The sequence below is a fragment of the Balaenoptera physalus genome, assembly GCF_965194825.1.
Source record: "Balaenoptera physalus genome assembly, chromosome: 3".
Taxonomy (NCBI): domain Eukaryota; kingdom Metazoa; phylum Chordata; class Mammalia; order Artiodactyla; family Balaenopteridae; genus Balaenoptera; species Balaenoptera physalus.
In genome coordinates, this window is record NC_138890.1 from 11,337,418 (window position 1) to 11,352,897 (window position 15,480).

Sequence of the window (15,480 nt, forward strand, 5' to 3'; positions counted from 1 at the left end):
TTCTTTTTCAAAATTGTTTAGCTCTTTAGTTCCTTTGTGTAGAGTTTTAGAATCAGCTTGTCTGGGATTTTGATTGGTGTTGTGTTAAATAACTCTATTAATCAATTAGGGGAGATTTGGTATCTTTAGTATATTAAGTCTCACAATCCATGAGTGCAGTATGTCTATATATATTTAGGTCATCTTTGATTTCTTTCATCAGCATTTTCTAGTTTTTACCATGTACAAATTTTTTGTTAGATTTATACCTAAGTATTTCATTTTTTGGAAGCCATTGTAAATTGCTTATTTTTTATTTTATTTGGTAGAATTCACCTGCAAAACTATCTGAGCCTGGAGATTTCTTTTTCAGAATATTTTTCAGTACGAATTTCAATTATTTAATGGTTATAGGATTATTTGGGTTTTCTGTTTCATCTCGAGTGAGTTTTGGTAGTTTGCTGTTTTTAAGAAATTGATCTATTTCATCTAAGTCACTGAGTTTATATGCACAGTGTTGTTTATAGTATTCCTTTATTACCTTTTTCATGTGTACAGGGTCTGTACTGATACCCTCTCTTTCATTTCTGATATTGGTAATTTATGTTGTCTTTCTTTTCTCTTCATCAACCTTATGAGAGGTTTATCTGTTTTATTGATTTTCACAAAGAATCAGCTTTTGATTTCATTGATTTCCTCTATTATTTTTCTGTTTTCAATCACAGTGATTTCTGCTCTTATCTCTAATATTTTCTTCCTCATGACTTTGGCTTATTTTGCTCTTCTTTTCCTAGTTTCTTAAAGTGGAAACTAAAGATACTAATTTGAAACTTTCTTCTTTTCTAATATAAACATTTAATGCTATAAATTTCTGTCTAAGCACTACTTTAGCTGTGTCCTACACTGATATCTTGGATTTTCATTTTTGTTCAAAATATTTTCAAATTTCCCTTGAGACTTTCTTTTGACCCATGGCTTATTTAATAAAAGTGTTGTTTAATTTCTAAATGTTTGCAGGTTTTTCTGTTATCTCGTTGTCATTGATTTTTTTTTAAGATTTATTTATTATTTATTTATATATATATTTTTATTATTTATTTTTGGCTGCATCAGGTCTTAGTTGCAGCATGTGGGATCTTCATTGCGGCACACGGGCTTCTCTCTACTTGTGGCGTGCAGGTTTTCTCTTCTCTAGTTGTGGTGCCCAGGCTCCAGGGCGCATGGGCTCTGTAGTTGTGGCGCGCAGGTTCCAGAGCACCTGAGCTCTGTAGTTTGAGGCACACAGGCTCTCTAGTTGAGGCGCGCAAGCTCAATAGTTGTGGCACGCGGGCTTAGTTGCCCTGTGGTACGTGGGATCTTAGTTCCCTGACCAGGGATCGAACCCACGTCCCTGGCATTGTAAGGCGGATTCTTTACCACTGGACCACCAGGGAATTCCCTGTCATTGATTTTTAATTTAATTCTATTACTCTCTGAGAATATAGTTTATATACTGTCAGTTCTTTAAAGTTTGTTAAGGTCTGTTTTAATGATCCAGAATATGATCTATCTTGGTGAATGTTCCACGTACCCTTGAAAAAAATGTATATTCTGCTCTTGTTGGAGAGAGTGTTCTGTAAATACCAATTAAATCCAGTTGGTTAATGGCATTGTTCAATTCTTCTAGCAATTCTTGCTAATTTTCTGTCTACTGGTTCTACCTGTTACTGAGGAGCATTAAGATCTCCAGCTATAATTGTGAATTTGTCTGTGTCTTTGCTTCACATATTTTGAAGTTCTGCTATTAGGTGCAAATGGATTTAGGATTCTTCTGTTTTCTTGGTGAACTGACCCCTTTATCATTATATAATGCCCCTCTTTATTCCTGATAATTTTTTTGCTCTGAGGTCTGTTTTGCTATTAATATTGTCACTCCAGAATTCTTTTGATTAGTGTTAACATGGTATATGTCTTTCTATCCTTTTACTCCTTTTTTTTTTTAATCCTTTTACTTTTAACTTAAGCTGTGTCATATATCTTGTAGAAAACATATAATTTATTCATTTTTTTAAATCCATTCTGACAGTCTCTGTCTTTTATATATTTAGAGCATTTATACTTACTGTAACTGCTAATTTGCTTGGATTAAAATATACCACTTTATTACTTGCCTTCTGTTTTTCATTCCTTTGTTTCCTTTTCCTATCTTTCTGTGATCTTCTTGAACATTTGTAGTGTTCCATTTTGTTTCTTCACTCTATCTTTTTTTTCTTCGTATAGTTTTTTTAGTGGTTGCTATAAAATACTCTACTTAGAGTTAATATTTTACAGCTTCAATTGGAATTTAGAAACTTTACTACCCTCTTATAGAGTTGTCCTATATATTCTTCTATATACATTGAAAACCATATCAGACAGTGTTAAAATTTTTGCTTTCAATTGTCAAACATACTTTAAAGAACTCAAGAGGACAAAAAGAAGAAGACTCTCTACCATATTTACCTAGATATTTACTATTTCTGTTGCTCTCCCCTCACTCCCAATTTTCCAGGTTTCCTTCTGGTACAATTTCAGTTCCATCTAAAAAGATTCTTTTAGCAATTCTTTCAAAACAGGCCTACTGGCTACAGATTCCCTTCGTTTTCCTTCATCTGAGAATGTCTTTATTTCATCTTGATTCCAAAAGGATATTGTCACTGGATATCAAATTCTGGGTTAACAGTTCTCTTTTAGTACCTTAAAAATGTTGTGTCACTTCCTTCTGGGCTCCATGGTTTCTGATGAAAATCCACTGTCACTCGAATCGGTATTCCCCTGTAGGTAATGTGTTGTTTTTCTCTGGCTGTTTTCCACATTTTTTCTTTGTCTTTAGTTTTCAGCAGATAGCTTATGATGTGTCTAGGTATGGATATCTTTGGATTCCTACTGTTTGGGGCTTGTTCAGCTTCTTGGATCTGTAGATTTATGTATTTTACCAAACTCGGGATGTTTTCATCCATTATTTCTTAAAATATGTTTTCACCATTTCACTCTTTCTCATTTCTGTCTGGACTCTAGTGACATAAATGTTAGACCTTTTGTTATTGTCCCAAGGGTCTCTGAGGCTCTGTTCATTCTATTCCATCTTTTTTTCTCTCTATTGTTTAGATTGGATAAGTCCTATTGATCTGCTTTCAAGTTCACTGACCCTTTCCTATGTTATCTCCATTCTGCTATTAAGCCCATCCAGTGATTTATTTGTTATTTTATTTTTCAGTTCTAAAATGTTCATTTGATTCTTCTTCTTATAGTCGTTTCTTTCCCAAGACTTTCTAGTTTGACATTTGTTGCAAGAGTGTTTGCAGTTTTTATCCTAGCTATTTAATGTCTTGTCAGATAATCCCAATATCCATATCATTGTTGGTGTCCGTTGATTGTATTTTCCATGTGAGCTGAAATTTTCGTGGTTCTTTGTATGCTGAGTAATTTTAGATTATATCCTGGGGTAAGATTCTAGGTCTTATTTAAATTATACAGAAAATGTTGATTTTGTTTGTTTGTTTGTTTTAGCTGACAGTTGTCCTGGTTAGGTTCAGGCCACAAGTTTCAACCCCCAATCTATGGGCCATGAGTATCAGTTCAGTTCTCAAAGCCTTTGTGCCCTTTGCTATTTAAATCTATCCCAAATATGCACTGCCCAGTGGTCCGTCAGGGACTGGGGAGAGTTTGGTTCTTGATGTCTTTGGCGTGCTAATTAAGATCATATCCATGCACGCCTGGTTCTAGAGAGATCTGGAGACATAAACAACTTCATTAGGTTGCTTACCTGAACCTTTCACTCTCTGCTCTCTACCTGGTGCTTTCTGGCTGGGGGCTTCCCTTTTTGGTTCTGTGGCCAAAAACTTGGGGCTCTAGATCCCTACTCTCACGCTTGTCTGCACTTGGGCTGAAATCCTGGGTTTGCCCCACCGTCTTGGAAAGGTAGCTGAATTGCCTAGGGCCTGGGATGTGAGAAAACAGAGAAAAGGGGGTAAATGAGGGATTTCCATACTCCTTCTGAGCGGCAGGAGTTCCCCTTCTGGCCCTGGAGCTAGAGCCAGAGGCTTCCACAAGCTCTGACTGCACCGTACTTCTTGGTTCCACTTCCAGGTTTCTGCTGCACTTTCACATGGGTAGGGGGTTAGGGAGGACTGCTCATTCAGTCGGCTCCTCCCAGATCCACCTTTTCAGCCTTCCAGTAGTTGCCCGTGCCTCCTGCCCAGGTTTCATAGCTGTGGTCAGTGGTAGAGAAGGGTGACGCAAGCCAGTTCCACCTCACCTGCAGCCTGCCTGTCGCCGCACGGGAGAGGGCCTCGCTCCCACTACTTGGGCAGACAAGGATTGGCTGGGCCAATCCAGTCATGTGGGCCACTTAGGTGTGCCCCTTTCTGACTGTTACAGCCAGGGCAGAAATGAGCATGATTGCTCATCCTCAGATGTGTGCTTGGGCATCTCCCTTATCTGGGCAGGATTTCTGGAGGGCCGAGTTCCCAGACATGCAATTGCTAAGTAACAGTGCTTTCCGAAAAGATTCTCCCAGTGGACTGAATGTAAACGTATTTGCTGTCTTACTTACTAAGCCATGAGGCAAGACAGTGGCCTCACTCACTGCGTTCCCCTCCTGCCTGAGAACCTTCGTCTGAATTGTTTACTGAGCCCAGAACATGGCTGTAGGGTGTCCTAAGGTGGAGAAGCAATCCCAGGGAGCAGCTTATAAACAACTGCCTGGGAAAGTGCTGGGAGTTCAGGGGCGTCCCAGCCACAGTGTGTCCCTACACATGGCACTGCCCAAGGACCCCTGTTCTTCCATATAAGGGGCAGCAAGAGGCAGGTGTGGACATCCCAGGCATGTTGGAACACACCTTCCTAAGTCTGATTGCAGAACTGGCGGCCTTCAGAGTCAACATTGGCCTCCAGATTCTGAAAATCTTGTTGTACTAGTATAATTAGGCAGCTGATCCCCCAGCAAACATCTCCTCCATGCCCCCCTGGGGAAGGCACCAGCTTTGGGCTGCCAGTCATGCCTCAGAACCGTCCTGGTTGCTGCCCAGAGAGCCAGGATTAGCCTTAGAGGCTGCATGGCTTTTGTCTCCACTTCCTGAGCCTTCTTTCCCATCGTTCAGCTATAGAGGGCGGTGCAGTCCCAACTCCCCAAGGGGAGATAGCCCCCCAGAGAAGGGGGTCTAAGGGCAGACTGTCGGGGGGAACACGGAGGACCTGCAGAGGAAGGCAGGTGGTAGTGCCAGCTGCCCAGAGCCCAGGGGCGAAGGGCCATGTCTGCACGGGCTCACCGAGTGCCCGCTGCCCCAGGCACTGTCCTCGTGCTGGACCCAGCAGTGAGCAGCCTGCCATGGCCCCTCGCCAGAGCGCGGACAGGATGGGTGGACGGGCAGACAGGGCTGGCGAGAGGCAGAGGGGGAAGCGGCTTCTGTGTGCTGCGGGGTCAGGTTGCTGCCTGCTGAGGCGAGGACAGCGAGAGGCCAGCGTGGTCAGAGTATAGTGAGCGACGGGAAGTGACGGAGCCACACCCTGCAGGGCCTTCTGTCCTGTTTTGTGCCTTTCTCGGGGTCGTCGTCCACGTGGCGCCTCAGTTCTCCACTTCCCTCAGAGGCGGAGGGCTTTCATGTGTGCACGAGTTACTTCCAGACATCTGAGTTAAAGACTGGACAGATTTTCCTGCTTCTCTGCAGAAATCGGAAACTCGGGCCCTCCAAGGAACGGCCCATATGGCCCTAGGGCCTCTGAGTTTGTAGCCCTCTGTTTCACTTGCTGGTGTGGATGTGGCCTCATGCAGAATGGCACTACGGGGTGGTGGTCCAGGCTGTGGCCCCAGCACCTCTGCCAGCCACTCTGTGCCCTCGGCGTGTGGCATCCTCTCTGTGCCTCAGTGTCCTCGTCTCTAAAATGGGCCCAAGGAGAGGTGCTCCAGCAGCCTGGGTCCCTGAGGACAGTCTCCGGGTTTGCCCATCGTCCTGCTGTGATTTTTAGTTGCACTCTCAGATGCCTTCTGGTTTGCACAGGAGTTAAAAGGTCGCCCAAGTCACAGCCCCGCCCTGTTGAGGAGTGTTGTAGCTCTGATTGTATTTGCTTAAGTGTATTGTTATTTTGCATCAGTGGTTATCAGACATCAGGGCAGCCCTGGGAGCAGGGCCCAGGAAGCTCTGTCTTCAACAAGCCCTAGGGGCTTTGCCAGGCCCCACATGGAGAAACAGAGATTTCCAGGAAAGTGAGTCTGGCCTGCTCCAAGAGAGCCCAGCAGATGAGCAGACCTGGTAGAGTCCCTGCCCAGGCCAGCTGAGCATGCAGCCTCAAGCCACCAGGTCTGCCCCGGGCATCCCAAGAGCAACTTAGAGTAGAGCCCTCAGAGAGGATTCCAGGCACAGTATCGCCTGGCCCATCTGAGAGGGAGGAGCCTCGTGTGGCCTGAGGCCTAGAAGGTGGGACCTGTAAGTGTCTGCCTCCCTGGCCTGGCCTGGCACTGCCTCCCCAGCTCGGGACAGTGAGAAGGGCTTCGAGAACGGGAGTGGCCGGGAGGGTCACACAGTGTGCGGGGGACAGTGACCGGTGCGTGGGGCCTCCCCTCACCCCCTCCTCCCACCCCCTAGGTCAGCGCCAACGGTAACGTCCTACGCAGTGAGATTGTGGGCTCCATCAAGATGCGGGTCTTCCTGTCGGGCATGCCTGAGCTGCGCCTGGGCCTCAACGACAAGGTTCTCTTCGACAACACGGGCCGTGAGTATGCCACCGGGGTCCAGGTTTCACCCCTGGGGCAGCTGAGGGACTGTTCATCTGCGTGATGAACAAGTTCATCTCAAGCACTTGGCTTAGAAACATTTTCACGTTGTTTACAAGACAACTGTGAAAACGAATAAACTAACACCTGGACTTGGAGGACATGGGGGAGTGAAAATCCTCAAGTCAAGCCCCCGTGTTGCTCCGAGGGCCAGAGGTGCAGGTGAGTACCGTAGCTGCCAAGCGCGTGGGGCATCACGCCACAGGTCCTCGCCTCCACCTACTGGAAGGGACCGCGGGGCTCGCTCTCCCCTCCCGGGCCCAGTTTCTGCCCTCGCCTCTGGCGTTGGGTCTGGGCTGTTCAAAAGCCACACACAGTGGTTCGAGCATGCGCTGCCTGGCCTGGATGTAGCACTTCCCATGGTGGGGCATGGCCAGAGCGGCCTCAGGAGCCCAGGGTGGCTGGGGCTCCGTGTTTGCAAACTGGACCACCAACCTCCCCGCCAACCACAGGTCCACCGGCGGCCGGAGCAGTGGCGCGTGTTGTCAGAGTTACGTCTGCAGCATCGCTAGTGAGGGCCTCTCTGACGTTAGCCCATCAGAGCAGCTGCGCTCTCAGGACTGAGCTCAACCCACACAGCCTCTCTGGGCTGGGAAACCAAGACAGGACCCCAGAGATGACAGGACCGGGGCCCTCAGGGAGCCCCAAGTCGTCACCGAGCACCTCCAGTGGGGTCTGTTAATCATTCAGCAAACATGTCCCAGGCAGCAACCCTGGCTGGGGACTCAGTGTGAACTAGGCCTACTAGCCCTGCCCTCAGCCCGATCTTGGGACGTGATGGGGCTTCCAGGGGGGTGAGGAGAGATGGGGCGTGGCTGCCTCAGAAGCCGGCCCCCTTGGTGTTCGCAGCCAAGATACTCTCACAGATTTGGGGGCAGCTCTGCTGCGCTCTGTCAGGAGTGGACCCCAGACAGTGGGAGCATTGCTGAGAGAGTGGCCTGGGGGGCCTAAGGACTGTCCCGCCCTCACCCCCACCTCCCCTCAGGTGGCAAAAGCAAGTCCGTGGAGCTGGAGGACGTGAAGTTCCACCAGTGTGTGCGGCTCTCTCGCTTTGAGAACGACCGCACCATCTCCTTCATCCCACCTGATGGCGAGTTCGAGCTCATGTCCTACCGCCTCAACACCCATGTGAGTGTACCAGCCGCCAGCCAAGAGGGCCCCCAGGCCCCCGCCCCTGCTCCTCCCCTGGGGCAGCCTCCCTCCTCTTTCCTGCTGGCTGGGAGCCGTCCCCGTCCCAGCGAGTCTCACGTCTGTGAGGTGATGCCCAGGATGGGCACAGCTCCCCACGAGCAGCCTGGGCTCCAAGGAGCCTGTTTGACAATGCAAGGCTCTGAACTTTCTGAACTGAGGGGCCTTTGGCACCACTGCCCCTTTCCCAGGCATCCCCACCAGAGCGTCCTCGGTGATGTTTTCTGCATTTTCTCTAATGCTCTGACCCATCCTGGCACCAGCTGTGGAGCCCCGAGCAGCAGTGTGCTGGGCTCACACCTGGCCCAGTGGTCCCTTGCCCTCAGTTTCCCCTCTGTGAAACAGGGCTTTGTAAAACGACTGGTTGTGAGCGCCATCTTCACTCTCCCCGACAGGTCAAGCCCTTGATCTGGATCGAGTCCGTGATTGAAAAGCACTCCCACAGCCGCATCGAGTACATGATCAAGGTGCGTGTGCATCCTGCACGCTGCGTCAGCCAGGCGTGCGGGCCGTAAGAGGGGGGATTTGGGCTTCCCCGCCTGGTGCAGGCCTTCTGGTATCTCTGGCCTGTCCGGGGCCTTTGGCACAGGGTCCTAACCCAGGACTGGGGGCACGCTGGGGCTCTGTGACACCTGTCCAGGGGGTGAGGCCTGTGGCTGTCATCCGTGCTGCCTCACTGTGAGCTCATGCACAGTGTGGGCCTTGGGCACAGAGAGGACACACTGCCCAGGTCTTGTGTGCGGCCACCGTGGCAGTGGCCTGTGACCAAGTGTCCAGGTGGAGCACTCCTGCCACTCAGTCACCTCGTCTAGCCCAGGCCAGCCCTGGTCACACAGACGTTTTCCGTGGAGGCCAGGGCCAGAGGGAGGGATCGGGAGTCCCAAAGGCCAAGGGGACAGGAGGGCAGAGACTGACTGTCCGGAGTTGAGCTTAAGGAAAACCTCAGGGTGGGAAGAGGGCGTGGGGGTCAGCTTGGTGCTGGGGGGGGGGACTCCCAGAGGCCAGGCCAAGGGGCATGTGGCCCTTGTGGGAGCAGGCTGGGTGGGAGCCAGGCTGTCTCACCTTCGCCCGCCACAACCTTGGCCGCATCGGCCTCGTCTCCAGGCCAAGAGCCAGTTCAAGCGGCGGTCAACAGCCAACAACGTGGAGATCCACATCCCCGTGCCCAACGATGCCGACTCACCCAAGTTCAAGACGACAGTGGGGAGCGTCAAGTGGGTCCCCGAGAACAGTGAGATTGTGTGGTCCATCAAGTCCTTCCCGGTGAGCAACCTTCTCGGCGGGGCACCGCCTCCAGACAGGCGTGGGCAGAGGCCGGCTCGGCTCAGCCTGGCTGGGGCAGGGGCGGGGCCGGGGCCCAGGGTAGGGGGGCACTCCACCTTCCTCTTGTGTGTGAGCCGGCCTGTCTTCAGAGTCACGGCAGGGTTCCCTCTCTCCCTCCTTCTTTCTCCCTCTGACACTCCTGTTTAGAACTCAGCTTCCCTCCTGGGGAACAGACCGCCTTGGGGCCAGAGCCTCACGGGAATCCAGCACCAGCTCCAGGAAGGTAGAGCACTTCCTGCCCCGGCCCACAGGCTGGTAGAGCCACCTGGCTTGTGTTCAGGATTTGGAGCACTTGAGTCTGGGTTTGTGGGAAGAGTGCCCTGGGACTGGAAGATGGGTACGCGGCTGTGCCGACTCAGGGTGTGGCCGTTGCCATCCTCATGATGAACAAGGTGGAGCACCTTTTCCATGTCTCAGAGGACTGTTTGTGCTTCTTTCTCTGGAAACTGTCGTAGCTGTCTCTTGCTCACTTCTCTATCAAGTCTGCTCATTTTCTTCTTAGTTTCCAAAAGCTGTTTACACATGGGCAAGATTAGTACCTTTTCTTTGATATCATTTGCAAATGGTATTTCTCAGTGTTTGGTGTTTGTCTTTTGACTTTGCTTCTGGTGTTTTTTGCTGTGTAACCTTTTTGATTGCTTCTTCTTTTAATTGTTGTTTAATGTAGTCACATTTCTCAGTCTTTTTCTTTTATTGTGTTTGGAATTTAAGTCATGATTTGAAAGGCTTCCCCATTCCAGGCTATAAAGCAGTTCACCCATGTTTGCTTCTAGAACGAGGACAGTAGTATTTTTCACCTTAGACTTTAGGTCCTTTTGGAGCACAGTCTGGTAAATGGGCGACATACAGATCCAACGTTATCTTTTCCCACATGGCTATCCAGCTTCCTAACATCATTTACTAAAAAGTCCCATCTTTTCCCCAGCGGTTTGAAATGCCGTGTTTTTCAAAAATCAAATTTTCATGCGGCATTAGGTCTCTTTCTGGGTATCCTCTTGTCTGTCTCTCCATGCCGCAAAGCCACATTTTAACTTTATGTTTTAACATCTGGTAGGGCCAACCCTACCCCCACCGTCGTAACTCCCCACAACCCCACTGCTTGTCTGTTTCCTGGCAACTCTTGCTTGTTTCATTTTTCTTAAAAATTTTAGAATCAGTTTGTTTGCACTAAATTTGTAAGTTAATTGCGAAGGATTAACACCTTTTTGAGGCCGAATTATCCTATCAATAGCCTTGTCCCAGTCTAACGTTTGTGCCTTTTGGGAATGTTTTAATGCTTACCTTATATATACCTCATATGGCCTTGCCCATTGTTTTTAAAGGTACTTTTATTTAAATATAACATGCAGAAAAGTAACAAGTGATATGTGCACAACTCAGTGAATTTCCTCAGAGTGAACACAACTGAACCGGATAAAAGCCACAGAACACTCCTTGCCTCCAGGACACCCCAAGGATCTCTTCTGGTTTTGCATATTTCTCATTAGGATAATTTTTAAGTTGATGTTTTGGTAAACGGGGTCTTCTCTTCCATTATATCTTACAACAGGTTGCTAACATTTGTATGGTAATTTTGTGTCCTGGTACCTTACTAAATTTTTTGTTTGTGGTAGTTTTTCTTTCAATTCTCATGGGTTTTTAGATATTCTTCCATACTGTTTGCAGCCAGATGCAGTTTCCCCTTTTCGTCTCCCATTCTTGGGTACCTTATGGCTTCTGGCGTCTCACTGCTTCACTTGCTGTCTCCATTGCCTGTAAATGGCGGTGGAGAGAGCAGCCTCCTGGCTTTGCCCCCAGCTGGAGCTGGCAGGGTTTCCCCTCTTAAGTGTGTTGCTGCTTTGGGCTACAATTCACTTCAGTCCTACTTTACTGTTTTTTTTTTTTTAATATTTATTTATTTTTATTTGGTTGCGCAGGGTCTTAGTTGTGGCAGGCGGGGTCCTTAGTTGCAGCACACGGGCTCCTTAGTTGTGTCATGCGAACTCTTAGTTGCTGCGTGCGAACTGTTAGTTGCGGCATGCATGTGGCATCTAGTTCCCTGACCAGGGATCAAACCCGGGCACCCTGCATTGGGAGCGCAGAGTCCTAACCACTGTGCCACCAGGGAAGTCCCCTTTACTGTGTTTTTAGCACAAATGGCCAGCGAATTTACCCAAACGCCTCTTCAGTGTCTGTAAGTTCCTATATTAATACAGGATGGATCTTGAACCATCCATGCATTCTGGCAAGCTCCACTTGATCATGATCTATTTTCTCTTTAATGTGCTATTAATCCTGTTGGTTAACATTGTATGTAGGATTTTTACATTGAGATTCGTAACTGAGATTGATTTTTTTTTTGGTACAGTCTCTATCAGGTATCAATATTGTACCCATTTCATTATTTTTTTGTCTCCCTTTTCCATGATGCAGAACAGTTTAAGTAGCCTTGAGATCATCTCGCCTTGAGAGGATTGGTAGAATTTGGCTGGGTGACCATCTGTATCTCTGTTACTTTCTCTAACTCATCTGTGGAAATTAGACCATTTAGAGTTTCTATTTCTGTTGGAGTCAGTTTAGGTAAATTGTATTTTTCTACAAAATTATCCACCCTAACCAGGTTTTCAAATTTGTCTACACAGAGTTGTAGAAAATTGGTGTCTTTTTTTCCCCTTCTCTTATGACAATTACTTCTCCCTTGTTATATCTTATTTTGCGTACTTGTGCCTTCTTTTTTCCTTGATAAGGTTACCTGGTGGTTTGCATATTTTTTTTCCAGATTCACTTTTTAGTTTATTTGTTGTAATAGTTTTCAGTTTTATAAGTGTTTAATTTTAGTTTCTTCATCCTTTCTTTGCTCTAGTTTTCAAGTTATGTATTTTAATTTGATTATTTTGTTTTAAAATTTGTATTGATATAAATGAATATTTAAGCCACAAATGTTCCTCTAAACCCTGCCTTAGCTGTATAGCCCATAGATCTTGCATGTAATATTTGATATTATCTAGAAATTCTGTAATTGAATGGAGAGTGTTTTTTTGTTTAGTTTTGTTTTGTTTGAATTTCCTGGTCAAGGGGTTTTTTCCATTTTGTCTTCACTATAAATTTGGTGCTTTGAGACCAGAGAATGTTATTCATGCTGTTTCTACTTTTAGAATTTATTGAAGTGTTCATTGTGCACTAATAGAAGGTCAAAGTTTGTGAATATCCCATATGTAGTTGAGAAGAAGATAGGGCCTCTGTTATTGGGGTAGAGAATTTGACACATGTGCCATGAGGTCTGCCATGATGCCATGACAGCATCAGTCAGACAGAGAGCTGGGCCAGCTCTGCCTTCCTCTGGTTCTCTTCTCCTCTTTTGTAGCATCTGCTTAACAAAAGTTGCTGCCATGTTATTTGGTGCATAGATACTCCTATCTATTGTATCCTCCCTATGGATCATAAGAATAGCCTTTAGGATTGTGGACTATCGTCCTCTGCACCTGTAATTCTTTGCCCTGAATTCTCTGCTGTGGCAGCAGCCCTGCTCTATTTTGTTTGACTTTGGCTGGCACGCCTTCACCCATTCTTTCTACTGGTTTAGCCTTTCTCACTCTGCTTTTACAGTGTGGAGTTGGGTTTTGGTCTGTGAGCCAACCTCTAAGTCTTTCTCATTAATAGGAGAAGTAAACCCATTTACATGGACATGACTGACACAAGGTAGGCTTGCAGACTTCCACCACCCCCCAGAGAGGGCCTGCCTCTCTGCATTTTGTTTTGCTTTCATTTTCCACTTTGCTTTTTCTTTAATTACTACTCTTAACTTTTTTTTTTTTTTGAACTGCGTTTGGGTCATCATTGCTGCATGCGGGCTTTCTCTAGTTGCAGCGAGCGGGGACTACTCTTTGTTGTGGTGCGCAGGCTTCTCGTTGTGATGGCTTCTCTTGTTATGGAGCACGGGCTCTAGGCGCGTGGGCTTCAGTAGTTGCGGCATGCAGGCTCAGTAGTTATGTAGGTACGTGGACCCTAGAGCACACAGGCTTCATCAGTTGTGGCTCGCGGGCTCTAGAGCGCAGGCTCAGTAGTTGTGGTGCACGGGCTTAGTTGCTCCACAGCATGTGGGATCTTCCCAGACCAGGGATCGAACCTCTGACCCCTGCATTGGCAGGTGGATTCTTAACCACTGCGCCACCAGGGAAGTCCCTCCACTTTGTTTTTATAAGGCTCAGATTTTTGGTCCCGTTATTGTTTCATACACAGGTTGATGGAGCTGATTTTATTCCTTTGCTGCCTGCTTCGTTTATTGCTGAGACCACATAATTCTCCCCTCGTTGTCCCAGAATCTTCGCTCAGCACATAGCACCGAGTCAGGCAGAGTCCACATTCGTGCACTGATGAGCAGAGACTGACCACTCGCTTCATCCCGGGGAGGGGAGCATGAGCTCAGCCCTGGGGAGGCGTGGCTCTGCCCTGCTGTGGCCTGCCCGAGGCATGCAGAAGTAGCTCTGGTTGGCAGTGACTCCTGTTGCCAGAGGCCTGGGGATCAAAACCCTCCATGTCCCACGTGTGACGAGAGCTGTGCTTCCCACCGCTCCCTGCTGTTCTGGGTGAGACTCACCGGGCGCTTGGACAGCCAGGCCAGGACTCCTGACTCCTCGTGCCGAGAGGAGGGTTCCAGCCATTCCTGGCCCTGCTCCAAGCCCCATCTCTGGAGTCATTGCTCAGCTTCCAGGGCCAGAGCCACCCCCTTTGGGGGCAAGACCCAGGGCCAACTCATCAGTCAGCCCCCGACCTTGGTCTCTTATTTTTGTTGCCTCTCCCTGTTCCCTTTTCTTCATTCTGACATGTCCTTCTTGCTTTCACACACCTTCCTGACACTGGGCTCTGGGGGTGTTCACCTGGACTCTGGCCTGGGCAGGTAGGGCCCTTGTCCCACGGCAGCCCACCTCTGCGCTGTGTGCGTTCGCTCTCCCTCTCTGTTCTTCCCTCCCAAGGCCTGTTGGTCTTATTTCCCTTGAAGCAGCTAGGCTTCTGTGCCTGGCAACTTGTGAAATTTTCTCTTCATCCTCAGAATTCAACAGTTTTCCCCAGCGGGGCTGGTGGGGGCAGCCCGTGAGGCCTGGAGGACAAGTATGAGCGTTTTGGAGAAGCCAAGGCACTGGGTGACTGCAGGCCACACAGGAAGGGACTTGGTGGCCGAGCCAGCAGCCTGGCATTCTCCAGGGGCAGCCGTTGGCTGAGCTTGCCCGGGGCCTCAGCCTGACCACCTCCACCCTGGTGTTCTCCCCCAGGGCGGCAAGGAGTACCTGATGCGGGCCCACTTCGGCCTGCCCAGCGTGGAGGCGGAGGACAAGGAAGGCAAGCCCCCGATCAGTGTCAAGTTTGAGATCCCCTACTTCACTACCTCTGGCATCCAGGTACACGCGGCCAGGGCTGCCAGGGCCCCAGAGCAGACATGGACAGGCCCAGGGGGGCCTCACAGGGACTGGGACCAGGTGTCAGTCCAGGCTCACAGGGCTGCAGGTGACAGACATCAGTGCAACCAGTTAGAAAAGGGTGCTAATTGGCTTGTCCCGGGGCTCCGCGGTGCTCCCCGGCTCTGCCTGTCTCCAAGGGCAGCCCGGCCCTAATGGGAAGAGGCCCACAGTTGTCTACCCAGACCTGACCTGTGCTTGAGCTCCAAGCTCAGAGACGCATCCAGTCCCCAAAACTAGAGTTTGAGCCTCTAGCATCCACACACTTGCCACCATGGGACCCGTTTTCCTGGGCACCTCCGCAGAAAACCTGCATGGGGACGAGAACCCTGGACGGGGCCCCTTCTCCAGGAATCTGCTGGAGGGCTGTGCCCGAGAGTGCACATCTGGCTCTTTGCCGCATCTTCTAGAAGTACCTCCACCCTCCCTCAGCCTCAGAGAGGTTCAGACAGATGAAGGCCCTTTGCCCCCTCCCTCGCCCTCCTGGTCACAGCCCGGCCCCAGGAGGAATGACGGAGGGGGGACCAGGAAGGGGGATGGGGGCGTGTGCATGCTTAGGGCCCCGGTACCTGTGCCCCAGGTGCGCTACCTGAAGATCATCGAGAAGAGCGGTTACCAGGCCCTGCCGTGGGTTCGTTACATCACTCAGAACGGAGGTGCGTGCGGCCCACCCGTGGGGCAGGTCGGGGGGTGCTGAAAAGGTCCCTGGTGGGCATGCCGCTGTCTCCGGGGTGGTGCTCACGGAGCAGCCCCAGGGTCGGGGCAGGT

The 15,480-nt window shown here is 49.1% G+C and overlaps 1 protein-coding gene across 2 annotated transcripts in view; it reads left to right on the top strand.

Moving 5' to 3' along the window:
- The window catches only part of AP1M1 (adaptor related protein complex 1 subunit mu 1), a 30,058-nt gene that overhangs the window by 13,628 nt on the left and 950 nt on the right, over positions 1-15,480 (top strand). For both annotated transcript variants that reach the window (XM_082457516.1, XM_082457517.1), the window contains 6 exons: positions 6,582-6,708; positions 7,755-7,897; positions 8,353-8,424; positions 9,062-9,220; positions 14,530-14,655; positions 15,293-15,368. In XM_082457516.1, coding sequence (XP_082313642.1) covers positions 6,582-6,708; positions 7,755-7,897; positions 8,353-8,424; positions 9,062-9,220; positions 14,530-14,655; positions 15,293-15,368 — 703 coding nt within the window. The remainder of the gene's footprint in view (positions 1-6,581; positions 6,709-7,754; positions 7,898-8,352; positions 8,425-9,061; positions 9,221-14,529; positions 14,656-15,292; positions 15,369-15,480) is intronic.